The sequence below is a fragment of the Rhipicephalus microplus genome, chromosome 3 (assembly GCF_043290135.1).
Source record: "Rhipicephalus microplus isolate Deutch F79 chromosome 3, USDA_Rmic, whole genome shotgun sequence".
NCBI classification, from domain to species: Eukaryota; Metazoa; Arthropoda; class Arachnida; order Ixodida; family Ixodidae; genus Rhipicephalus; species Rhipicephalus microplus.
The window spans coordinates 165,320,604-165,334,182 of NC_134702.1; the positions used below are offsets into that span (position 1 = coordinate 165,320,604).

General features: G+C 44.3%; 1 protein-coding gene across 4 annotated transcripts in view; it reads right to left on the reverse strand.

The window, feature by feature from the left end:
• Positions 1-4,886: 4,886 nt before the first annotated feature.
• Positions 4,887-13,579, reverse strand: part of LOC119170634 (uncharacterized) — a 37,348-nt gene continuing 28,655 nt past the window's right edge. For 2 of the 4 annotated variants that reach the window (XM_075890460.1, XM_075890458.1), the window contains exon 4: positions 9,797-9,985. In XM_075890460.1, coding sequence (XP_075746575.1) covers positions 9,812-9,985 — 174 coding nt within the window. In that variant the 3' untranslated portion in view covers positions 9,797-9,811. Of the gene's footprint in view, positions 5,052-8,825; positions 8,889-9,796; positions 9,986-13,579 lie in introns of those variants that run through there. The other 2 variants (XM_075890459.1, XM_075890461.1) reach the window with 2 other exon arrangements.

Here is a 13,579-nt window from a genome sequence, read left to right on the forward strand (position 1 = left end):
ATTTTTTTTCTATGCGAGCTCACGGGTTAATCATTGTCCTGCAGCTATCTTGAATCGCACGGCGCGCCACCTATTGGATATAGCCTGTGGGCATCGCAAATACCTCGGCTGCGAGCGTGGGTTCTCCGGACCCCGTGGAGCTCGGCTGCGTTTGGTGCCATGAAGTCCAGACGATGGGACGGTGCCACCGCTGGCGCAGTGCATGCGCACCGCGTGCGACGCAGTCCACATCGTCGCATCGCCTGGAAGCACATGCGAGGCACGCCGTTTTGACGTGGCGGGCGCCATCTTTCATCGCCATTTGCTTCTTTGAATTTGTGTGCGCTGTGTAAATTCCAATGATGCTGAGTGAGAGACACTGGCAGGGTGTGTCGGTAGCAGCTACATGTAAACTTCTTGCGTAAATCGACTTTACATCGCTGCACCACCGCGGTGGTTCAGTGGCTAAGGCACTCGGCTGCTGACCCGCAGGTCGCCGGATCGAATGCCGGCTGGGGCGGCTGCATTCTCGATTGAGGCGGAAATATTCTAGGCCCCTGTGCTAAGATTTGGGTGCACCTAAAGAGCCCCAGGTGCCCAGGTGGTCGAAATTTCCGGAGCCCTCCACTACAGCGCGTCTAATAATCATATGATAGTTTTGGTACGTTAAACCCCACATATCAATCAGTGAACTCTACATCGCTTTTTATCCAGTGAACGACTCCATACTGAGCGTCGTTCATGGCACCGAAATCAATCACTGCCAAAGACTCATGGCCGAGTAACTGAGTTGAGTAACTGGCATTTGTTTTCGATGCACTTTAGCTGGACGTGAGGTCTTTCTTATTGCAATACTTGTCAAATCGGCTTCTTTCTGAACTGTTAAAAGATTGACCTCGTTTACGAAGTTATTTTTCAGACTGTAAAATGAAATAGTTCTTCTGTTCTCTGATGAAAAACTGGCAAGTTAATTTTTGTGCAATATCTCGGCAGCGAAACGCTCAGTTAAGAGCCTCATTGGTGATCCAACTCGGAACTAGACATGCTCATTAGCATCCTAGAAAAAAAGCATAGTATTTATGCAAAGACTGTCTAGCAGTTCATACGACAAGCGGGCTAGAAAGGACGAGACAGAACGCTGAACTGTCAACAATTTATTTTTTGCAAAAGTTTTCGCTTTTTTACAGTCACCGATTGCACCTATCTTGGGTGCAACACATGATATTGCACAAGTAGGTCACACCGCCGAAAAAAGACACAGCTCTCCTGTATCAGTGAGCGCAATAGGAAGGGCGCTGAAACCATCATCTTGTGATAAACATATTTTTTCTGGCTTTATGATTTCGCATTTGAATGTGGGGTGAGTTCATCATGTTGCAACCATGGTGCAATCTTAAAAGTTTGCCTGCACCCACACGGGCTGCTATAAACAGATAACCATCCCTGTTTATACCGATAAACATTGTTAGATGGTCTTTAAGCCTCTCAATTGAAGAACGACCTGATTGGTTGACGTAGTATCCTCCACATGATAGCGGTAGCTATTACAAAGCATTACAAGTGCATTTATAAATTTATGTGGTGTTCTGCAGTGCACACGAAAATGAGTTTGGAGGGTGGAACGGACGCGTGACTCAATTTTTGAAGGACCATGAAGACCACGTTCACATTAAATCCCTGTCCCACTTTCTCGAGATTGTGCGCTATCTTGTGCATAGAACTACAGTGAAAGCTTGTCTAGCGATGACAGGTTTGACTACGTTAGCATTGTGTTTTGCCTGAAGTTCCCGCACCCAGTTTTCAGCTATGATTTCCAGACTCAGCCTGGCCTCATCACGGGTTTTTAGAGCTTCTTAAGATTTGCCTTCAGTCGACGCACCGTCAACGGCGATGGAAAACCTTTCTTCAAAAAGTAATTATAGGTATTGGTTGTTGCACTGCTCCTATCGTCAGTGGCTTGTTTTTAGGCAAATGAGACACATACTTTCAGAAGATTTTACTAACACTTACGTGACGCGCGTTTTCGCATGCGTGGATGATTTTTTTAATGAGCAAAGCTCCTAATGGTGTAGCTTGGGCGTCCCCCGTTGTAGTAGTGCCTAATCTGTGGCACATACCCGCATACCAGTGGCACTTTCCCACCCTCGGGCACATATTAGCATGCTTGCGGGTTACGAAAAACGTAGCACGGTGTTGTTATCACGCTCTTGGCGTTAACAAATCGCTGACAGCAGAAATATGGTACTAATTCTTGCTTATTCCTTGGATTGTTCTCTGGATGGCGGTACTTTTAATGATGATTATACGATAAAAAAGAAGCGAGATGGTGGTACATAAAGCGTCCACAAGATGAACGGACAGATGCACGAAAGGGTGCATGAACGGACGAACGATCGCATGGACGAAAGCACGGACGAACTGTGGAACGCTTAGCCATACTCATCATCATTCATTCCATGGATATGATGTGATTTTTTATGAACAGGTATGGTACATTTTACAAGAGTGATGCTCTTGCCGTTTTAAACCTGATGTGAAGTGGTTTTAAACTTTTTGAGCTTACCCACGAACTGTCTGAGAACGGTCAAATCATCTTTCTTGGGGTTTAGCTGTTCCTAAACAATGACTGCTCATGCTTCATCTATGACCCACGTATAAATTCTGATTCACAAATAAAAAATGCCCAATCTAAAATTGAACAACCTTTATCTTTCCCCCGGGACATATTTCATTTCGCATGTGTGTATATACAAGCACACAAACGCGTCCGTGCATGTATGTTCTTGGGTATATCTACAGCATGTCCGTGCATTCAAAATGAGCGTGCATATATCAGCTTTGAATAACATTTATTGCGAACACACACAAGCAAATGTTTAAAAGGACACGACCCTATTTATTAGAAACCTAATATTAAAGATCGACGAAAGGAAAAAAGAAGCATTTCTATTGCCAATATTACTATTATTTGCCTTATCTCAAGATACACTGGCCCAGGCACAGTTCTGTGATATAATTTAGTTAATGACATGCGTGTTCAGCTTTTGAGGGCACAAAGAAACTCAGTAGGATACGTGCAATTGGCAGCACGAGTCGCATCGTAGTTACCTCGAAAGCTGATAAGACCTTGCGTGTAGCCGTGTAGCAACACACCACCGTTGTGTTAGCCCCTTCCGGAGATACCCGTACACATGATCGATTGCCATCTTCAACTTGAAAAAAAAAAATGTGATGGCGTTCGCCGAAGAGGCTTGAGGTTCGCGCGCACGGCCCAACTATTTCCGCTGTTCCGCCAGTGAAATCTTTTCTGCAGATGAACAGGAGGTGGTCCGTGGCTAGAATTTACCGCCTTTGACGAAGCAACGCAATCTGCCGCCGCAATCACGAAGTGTCTTTTATAATCATATGGTGGTTTTGGGACGTTAAAACCCACATAATCAATCAATCCACAATCGCGAAACTTCAGCACAGAGCCATTTAAGAGATCCACGTTGATCTTTTTGGGCGCAGCAATCTTTTTTTTTACCACTGTTGCCAGTATATAGAGCATTTTCTGGAGCTGCGCATAGAGCCCCGCCGCGGTGGTTTAGTGGCTAAGGTACTCGACTGCTCACCCACAGGTCGTGTAATTGACTGCCCGCTGCGGCAGCTGCATTTTCGATAGAGGCGGAAATGTTGTAAGCCCGTGTGCTCAGATTTGGGTGCACGTTAAAGAACACCAGGTGGTCAATACTTCCGGAGCCTTCCACTATGGCGTCTCTCATAGTCATAGGGTGATTTTTGGACGTTAAACCCCACATATAAATCAGTTGTGAATAGAAAAACTTGTATGACAAAAGTTCGGTTTTTCCAGAATGCGCGTGATGATGGAAACTCCCATTGTCACCTATCACTTTCATGTAATTGTGGAAGGTGCGGCCTGAATAAGCTTGCTGCATTATGCTGACCAGGTAATGAAACAGCCAAGGTTTTTCGCAAAAATGTAAATTATTGTATTGGCGAAGCAACGTACTGAATGATATGTGAGGTTTAACGTCCCAAAACCTTCATATGATTATGAGAGACGCCGTAGTGGAGGACTCCAGAGATTTTTACCACCTGGGGTTCTTTAACGCGCACCCAAATCTGAGTACTTGGGCCTACAACACTTTCGCCTCCATAGGAAATGCAGCCGCCGCAGCCGGGATTCAAATCCGCGACTTTCGGTTCAGCAGCCGAGTACTTTAGCCACTAGATTACCACGGCAGGGCGAAGCAATGTACTGTAGAGGCCAGTTCGTTTTGTGTTGTTTGCTCTCCATTGTCCAGCACAGCACTTACAAGGTACTCACTACACGACATGATAGTGACGATGGAAAACAATGGGAATCGAGACCAAACTTACTCTTTCTGCCATTACGGCACAGCACATGCAAGGTAGCAAGTAGCTCTTATGCGTCGACCATGATGCCGAGGACAATGAAAATTAAGTACGTTCCAGGCCAAAAAGTCTTTTTCAACTTTAATTGAATGCCATCGCGGAACTGCTTTCGCTACGCGAAGAGTATAGCAACAGCACCGACAAAAAGATGCTACTTTGGAGGCAAGGGAGTCACATGGGGCGTCTAAGCATCTTCGCAGACAGCAAGTTACCAAGGAGGCAAAGGCACGGGAACCAGCGGCAAAATGGCAAAGGTGACATCAAGCCAACGAACAGGTACCCCAGAGTTAAAGTCGCATAAATCGGCGACTCAGCGCGAGAAACACCTTTATACACTGAGCACACACAATCACACAATTGCATGCTTCTCTGGGCAGTGTGCCAGGTGATGTACAGTAAGAACGATCCTCGGTGCTACAGCCACTCCTTAGGATTGGCTGTGTGGACATTCGTAAATTGTTTCACAAGGAGTGATATTGTCCCCACACTTTTTTATATGGACAAAAATTTTTATTGCTTTACGGACGCATATATGAGGCTACCCTCATTATGAATGGCTTGTATAGGGAATGTTATTCTGCCGTTTTTGGGATGCACACGTGTTTTCGCCTGTGGCAGGTACAATTTCTTGGACAACCACCGTCTTCGTTACACTGAAAGAAAGCGAAACACTCTTAATCAGAGAAAAAATTCACTAGAAACACAGTGCACTCATTTTGTGCAATGACTTGTGCACGAAAAAATAACCGGAATATTTAAGGAGGCTCTTTATATATAAAGAATTGAAATTATTTCAGACACTGGAAAAATATGCGGTATCCTCACTGAGAGATGCCTCAAAATCATGTCAGTGTAATGTTCTAGCTTTAGCGTAGATAGCAGCCTATCATAGAAAGTTCTTCTTGAGTGGCACGAGTACACTTTATTTTGTACTATACATAAGAATTATCGATTTCTTAGATCCCCACGGAAGGAATATAACATGGCTATCAAAGACGTGCCAGAAAATAAAATTGTTCGAGCAGCCGACAGTGGACTGCTTGTCACAATCCTCTATATGGGGTTGATATGTTGACTTGGACAACAATTTTATATAATGGTCTCGAAATTAGATGAATCATTCACGATGTGATGGTGTGATGCACTTATTTACACAAGATGACCAATGCGAGAGTTCAGGGAACCAGCTGATCACTGTTCCTTCTTTTACATGCGCCCCGCAGAATTGTAGCATCATAAAAGTCTCCAAGTTTAGATTTTTTAATTTGCAGCGCTGAGAACGAACACATATGGTTGTAATAGTTTTCACATTCGGAAGGCTTTGCATAGCAAATGGATTTGTAGGGCAGTAGGGCAACTTAGGTGAAGGAATATAGAATCGGCTGTGACATTGTAGTGTTTTGAGCTTTCTTGCTGGTTCTGGCATAGCAGAAGGCGTACTTCAGAGAGTCATTGCCCTTTTTTATGTGCTAAGTATGAGTTTCTTTCTCGAACAAATTAAAGTTAGTACAATACAGAAAACTGTACCGCAATGTTCCAGACTCAACGTTCTCACTGTTCAGTGCCGAGCTACCAAACAAAATACACCACTTTAGAAAGAAACACCCTTAAAATATTATTAAGGACACATTTCCGGTCGTAGCTATTTCCCAATTACGACACAGACACATCACTGGGTTGCACACAAAAGTTCCATGGACACTTACAAGTTTCGTAGGCTACATGTCATATAGATTGACAAAAAAAAGGAAATCTATGACTTGACTGTACGAGACAAATGTGGGAAGTGTGGGATGGGTAATGACCTGCTCTTCGCTGAAACAAGCGAACTGTGTGGCTCTAAAAGTGCAGACTGTTTTGGCGTCCAGAATGGCAAAATACATCGACTTTTCGATGCAGATCTGCCGTCTCCCCTCCATTTTTTTCTTCCCCAATTCGCTTTTCCTCACCAGTGCTTTACTACCCTACTGCCTGTCTACAATCCGACCTTGACAACATTATTTCCTGGTGTAACCTCTGGCACATGGATCTAAACGTTTCTAAATGTAAATCAATGAGAGTTTCGCGTAACAAACTACCTAGCCCTGATTACTTTCTTAAAGATACCTTACTAGAGTCAGTTGAATCTTACAAGTATCTCGGTGTGCACATAACCAATAACCTATCCTGGGCGCGCCAAATTGAATATGTAACATCTAATGCAAACCGCATGCTAGGCTACTTGAAAAGAAATTTCTCGCTGTCCCCTTCTTCCTTAAAAAAGCAGCTATATATAACCTACGTGCGCCCTAGGCTTGAATATGCTTCCTCAGTTTGGGACCCTGGCTATGTAACACTATCTAATAAAATTGAAGCTGTGCAAAACCGCTCCGCGAGGTTCATACTTTCTAACTATCACCGCACTTCCAGTGTTACTAACATGAAATCCAGCCTTGACCTTGCTCCTCTTGCTACTCGCCGGAAACTTGCTCGCCTTTGTGTGCTGCATAAAGCGTATCACCATAACCCCATACCTAAATCACGTTGGCTCAATCCTCCTTTTTTCCTATCTGAACGCCTCGACCATCATTACAAGGTTCATATTCCGCGCCAAAACACCGTAACATACTCCCATTCTTTTTTACCAAAAACATGCCATGATTGGAACAACCTGCCTGTGTCACTAGTCACGATTACTAATCATGAACGCTTTCGGGCGGCACTAGAAAATTTTATGCATTGATGTGCTCAACGTATTTTCTTTTTTCCTGGTTTTGTTTGCTGCTGTTCGGTTACCGTTCATTTGTGTATTGCAAATACGTTGTGCCATGTTGTAATTTTTTTTTCAATTTTTTTCTTTTTTTTTCTTTTTTTTGCGGTGCTTCCTTGTTTGATTTTGATTTTTTGATTCCTTGTTTGATTTGTCGCGGTGCTTCTTGTTGTCGCGGTGCTTCATTTATACGTTGTTCTCGAGTGTTGTACGCATGTACTGAATGTGATTTGTTTTTCACGTTTCAATTGTATTTTCTTTTCTAAACCCACTCCCCTCTATAATGCTGTATGCCCTGAGGGTACAATAAATAAATAAATAAATAAATAAATAAATAAATAAATAAATAAATATACGATGCTATGTGCTGGTTCACACTGTACTCTCTGCTTTCATCGCACTATAAATCCTAACATCTTCTTCATACTCACGTCTCTTCGTCCTTCTTGAATAACCATAACACCACTTTGTAAAGTTCCCTCACTGGACACCGCTAAATCTACTGAAAGTCGAAAAAAAAATGTGGGACCCTTAAGCTTCAACTTAAAGAGTTCAACGCGATGGCGATATCCAGTCCTTTGTGCGTACTTCAAATTCTAAGTACACATATTCTTTTTTTAACTTGCTGTGCGCCCACTACGTCACCTTAAGGGAATGGGCGCAGTAAAATGTGTGCCTTGTGTACTAGTTGACCACTTTTGAATCTAGATGTCATCATCATAATCACGTGTTCTGACAGCCGACTGGCATTTGCGCTTGCATCACGCATTATTACTACAACATTTCATGTTGCATTGTGAAGCTTGTTTGCAGGACATGTTTGTTTGTAAAGCATCAAAGCTACTTTCACTACATTTCGAAGCAGATGAAGGTATTTTTATTGCATTACGAAGCAGAGTTGTGGCTGTGTTGTAAAACAACTGCTTGTCACACAAATGACCCGGCTTCGATCCGCACTCGTACGAAAAGTTTTTCATTATCATTTACATGTTTCCTAACTTTTCTGTTACAGACAAGATGATTTTTCGCTCACAACCAACGACGCTGACAGAAATGTCAGAGTTTCTACAAAACAGCCTCTTTAAAGGACTCTGAAATAGTTTTTTACGTGACCTATAAATGCACTCCATAAAACCCATTTACCCACGAATTTAGTGCCGAAAAATTTCAAAAACCGTCTAGTTGGAGCGGAGTTACAAAGGTTTGTCGCGCACTGCAATCACAATCTTCTTTCTCTCGTCCCAACGAAAGCGCTGCAGGCTAAGCGGGGAGTAGGCACGGACAAAACCAATGGGACACGCGCTCCTCGTGCGCGTGAAGCATTCTTATCAGCGAACGGTTCTTATCAGTGTCACATGTACTCCTCACGGAATGGTTGATAAATCAGTCCTACGAGTAGTTTTTAAGCTTCCTCCTTCATTTGTCGAGGGAAGAGAAAGCAATTTTCAGCCGATTTTGATCACTATTCGTGAATTGCTGGCTGCGTGATGCTCACTAATATTTGGCTGGCATAATCTCGGGAGCCTCCACTACCAATATGTTGCGTTTAGTGGCCATACTCAGAAAGTGTTGTTGGGCCCGTGTATCACTCTGGCGGTCAAAACTACGACGATGAAAAGTACACGCGTATGTCAGTAGAACGAACTCACGAAAGCAATGCCGCGACAAACGTACTTACCCATACGCTTATAAGCTTTTCTTTTCTATTTTCTTCCTCGTCGCTTACATCCTCGTACTCGATCTAAAATGTTAGAGTGTACATAAACCACAAAAAATTACCACGCTTTTGTAAAAATGTTATTAACAAAAATTTTGTTTCTTCATCACTGAGCCCCATCAGCCACGGTGTGGGTGATGGGGCTCATCGCAAGTGTGTAATTTAGAATGCGAGTTTATAAGTTCAAGCCATTTAGAATTCCTGCAAAGTTCATCAGAGGTATTTATTTTAAGGTTTCTGAAAGACAGAGGTGCGGTAAATCACCTGCCAGCTTTTGTCATTAAGCTATTTTTCGCTATTGAAACAGCCTGCCCTTATGTAAATGGTCATCCATAACGTCTGTGCAGCTGTATATTGGATATTTAACTCTGAAGTTTTTTTTTCTTTTTTTCTTATTCTATTTGTTGCTGTTCCTTTTTTCGGTCAGCCAAACAGGAGATGCTAAATAACCAAGAGGAATATCTCGGTTACTAAGTAACAGCTACTACAACGACCTTAACATGTTACCCGTCGGACAAAACTGGACCTGCATATCTTCATGGGAGAAAATATTCATTGTCTGATAAGCTTACAGAAACAATCGGTAGCAGTAGGCAGAGTGCGCACACATTCGTTTCTGTGTATGTGGTTGTAGATGCAAAGTCCTGGTCCAGGCAGGTCGCCATTAGTATAAGGGTGCTACGATGCGCAGTTTAGAATATTTCTTACCTTCAATGTTTGAACAAAGCTTCAGACAGAATGCTTTTTGCTATACGCGTTATCTTAGTCATCTTTCGGGAGAGTAGACGAAGCTCTCATTTTCTTTTCTACTAACACGTCAAATCGCATTGTCACGTCACATCCCTCAATTAAGCGTGGCATGCAAAAACTAAACATGGCTTGTCTCTCCTCATAACAATCGACATTCCACGAGAGTAAAATGAGCCCTTACATAGGTAATTTCATGTTTACTGAATAGAGATATGGTAGAGTTGACACAACGTACATTGGTGCTTCCCAGATATTCCACCGCTGTATGTGACTTCACCCAATTTTACGCTTGGTGGCACATTTCCAACGCGACCCCTAACGTATTGGCAAATAACTAAACAAACAATTATGTTAGCTCCAGATGTTATTGTCTGCAATGTAATCAGAAAAAAGAAGCGTGAAAGCCAGAAGAGTGACGCAGATTGAACACAGTACTTGTGATTATGTCGTGATCTCACGGAATATTACAGTGTGACATAATACACCCACGTGTAGGAAAATATTACGTGGCTTAGGATATCCTGCATAGCCCTGATACAGTGATGATAGACTAGTGCCCCTTCCCGCTCGTACTGTTTCCATATCAATATCACTTTTGTACCAAAAAATATTAGTTCCTTTAACACCAAGCGCATCGCAACGCCACAGCCAGACCACCAAACAATTCAGAACCGACCCAGACACACCTCATACGGACGTAGTCCACTGCAGCATACATGGCTTTTCACTGCCTACTGTTGGTTCGGCAGACAGCCCTGGTTCATCACCTGTGCTTCTGTCCAGGTGATCTCGGCGAGCACGCGGAATCTTTCGTGGTAGCACTCGCTATCAAAACCAGAGAAGTTACGAGACAGAACTCTTGTATTCTCACAGACTTTCGATTAGCCTTTCGTTATTTGGCGTGTGCCTGCTTGCGTCAATAACCGCTTAGGTGTGACACTAGACCAAGAACACGACCTCATATATGGTTCCCCGCTGATATAGCAGTTACAAGTAATAATAGAGTGGACAGTGCAGCTCGAGCTATTACCATTACCCACCCATAGACTCTCCCTCGTCCAGATACCCGTCTGCTAAAGGGTGCTCCCCACACCCCTACGAAATTTCAGACTACCAGTGTAGGCAACGAACGTTACACTCCCCCTCCCCAATTGACTGAGATTAAAATAGGGCATGAGTGGCGCGGCCCGCAAACGAATACATATCTCCACTTGTGGTTTAAAACGCGCGAACCACCCAACCGCGTGCATCGGTTCTTTTCCGTGTTGTGGAAGATAGCCAACACTTGCTCACATTGCATGAAAATTTGAGTTATGGCCATGAAAAATCACCACGCCTCAGATTCTGGCGTCAAAGTTCAAGACTAAGCAGTACTCGCCAGTGAGAAAAAGGAGACCCAAGTAGCGCCTTTGGGTCAGGCGCGCCAGGCCACTGATGCTATTGAAGTCCTGGAGTAGAAGATCCACCTACAAGATTCCTACCCTTATTCTTTTTTTTTTTTGAATGGGAAAGCTTCTTGAGGTTGAGGCTTGTCCGTTGTCGCGTCAGAGTCAGTCACTAGCACTCAAGCACGCACTTGATAGCTCTCGCTGCGCTTGAAGTTGCCACTCAACGTGCACCTTCTCTCTCTCTCGAGAATCGACATCCTGCGCGCTTCGACATTACTATGACCGAAGAAATCAACGTGGCGGAGCGGAGGGCCCACAAGGTGGTTGAAGCATGGAAGTGGAGGTCGCACGCCTGAGGCTTTGTCGGTAAGGGATGCTGCAGCCAAGCTCCTCAAGCCATTGTTACCTGAGGTTGGTGGCACCGATGCGTGCCTTAAGTGCGAGTTGCTACATATCAGTTTCTGCCACAGCTGCAAGGTTCTTGGCCACTTGTGGTTCGATAACAATCTCCAGCAACAGAAACGAGCAATTCTGCGTCAACGCTATCGCTGTTCTGCAGTGGAAGTTTGGCTCCAGCAGTCAAGAAGATCACAGTGAGTGCACGGTGTGCTCTACTTGCGAAGACACTTTGGTGACGGGAGCAGCCACCGCAATGAGCGCCATTTCGTCCACACATTGTTTCCCAGCAGAGATTTCTCCATTCACCACTCAGTTCGGGATTATGGCGAGATGTTTCTGTAATAAAAGCTTTTCCGTTGCATTTAAACATCATACTCGTATTATATTGAACGCTGACTGCGCCGTATCACTCTTGTTGGGTGGCAGCGATACTTTTCCGCGGTAACGCACGCGAGAAACAGGGTATTACGGCCAGGCCAGGCCGGCACGCATCGCAGGGTTGATTCCGGTTTGCATGGAAGCTCTAGCTACTCTATCGTTTGGACTTAGATCGCCACCTCACGGTGTAGTAAGGCACTTTGAAAATTTCACTTCTATAATACACGTGCCGAATGGCGCGGACGCAGTTCCACACGTGTTGCAGGCGCGAAATGCGGAAGTGATAGTGATGATAAATCAGTTGAATTCACAACTCCAAGATGGTGACACCACTTCGCTGACCAAGAGAACAGTGCAATAAAAGCGTGATAAAAAGCGCGTTTGTGAAGCCGCCAGAGTTTGTGGCTGCAGCGCAGCGCATAGCGTCTTCGGTATCTGTGGCTGCGAACCAACAAGTCGGTATCTCGATGACGGAGCTTCTTTGACACTGCGTCACTAAGGTGTACCACGGGGTTTATTCGTCACGTTGATATGCGTTGATTATTAACATGACAGCGTTAACAATAAACGCAAAAATAAGAGTGCATTAGCGGAATTTCTTCGTACACGAACTGCGCCATAGCAAACAAGCACGTCGATTTAGGTGTGCGCTTTAGCACTTTCACTATTGAAAACTGGACACTTTTGATTATACCTGTCTCTCCATGTGAAGGTGGAATTCATCGAAGGAAGCTTTGAGAATAAAGAAAGGTGAGTGGGGTACGCTTGTGCTATGAACACCACTGATTCCGTATAAAATAGCATGTTATTATTACCCGCAAGTGTGAATAGACAGCTGGCGCTCGTGGTATTGGTTATTTAAAGCAGAGAAAACGCCAATAGTGGTGTGTTTGGTGTTCAGAAAATTTATTCGTGTTTACATTTTTCCGTCCTAGCGGACTTTTGATGGGGGCGGACGTGCTTGAAGCCCATCTTTTTATCTTTAGGTGGACGTTGAAAAACTCCTGCTGGTGGAAATTTCCGGGTACCTCCACCATGACGTCTCTCATAATTATACCATAGTTTTGGGATGTAAACCCGTGGTACTATTTTTATTTGGAGTTTAACGTGATAAAAACACAATATAATTTTGATAGCCACCATATTGGAGGGTTTCGGATATTTCGACAACCTTCAGTTCTTTACATGCAGCTTGATCTGAGTACACGGGCCTCAAATATTTTCGTTTCTGTCGAAACTGCGGCCGCCACTGCCACCGGGACTCTATCTCGTGACCTCAAAATTAGTAGTCGAGTTCCATGACCACTAAAGCAATGCGGCGGGGCTATTATTGCGCTTATTTTATAATATGATCTTGTCATCGAGCACCCAAATACAATTGAGAACGTCGTCACCCCAGACCAACGCCTGAACTCGCTCCATTCCATGAGCCTTCGACAGGCCTCCTGCGGCGCTTGCTTTACTGGAGAACAGACATTGCGAGTCCTTATCTGCTCTATTGCCAGAAAGGAACTTCAGGGCCTTGTTCCACGCAACCCAATAATTTCGTCTATCTGCACTCCTCCTCCGAACTTGCGTGAGTATATCAAAGAACAACTGGCATCGATGACAAGGGTCGCAAACGCCCCGTATTTCGTGTTCTTTTTGTGCGCCTTCGTATGGAGGAGTAGCATCACGGGCCCCTGCACCAGTTGCGACTGTGCCTCGGAAGTTGGATGTGACCGTTTGGCTGGATGTCAGCGCAGGCGCCAAGCCACCGGACTCTTCATTACGACCTCCGCACCCCATTTGCTTATACTG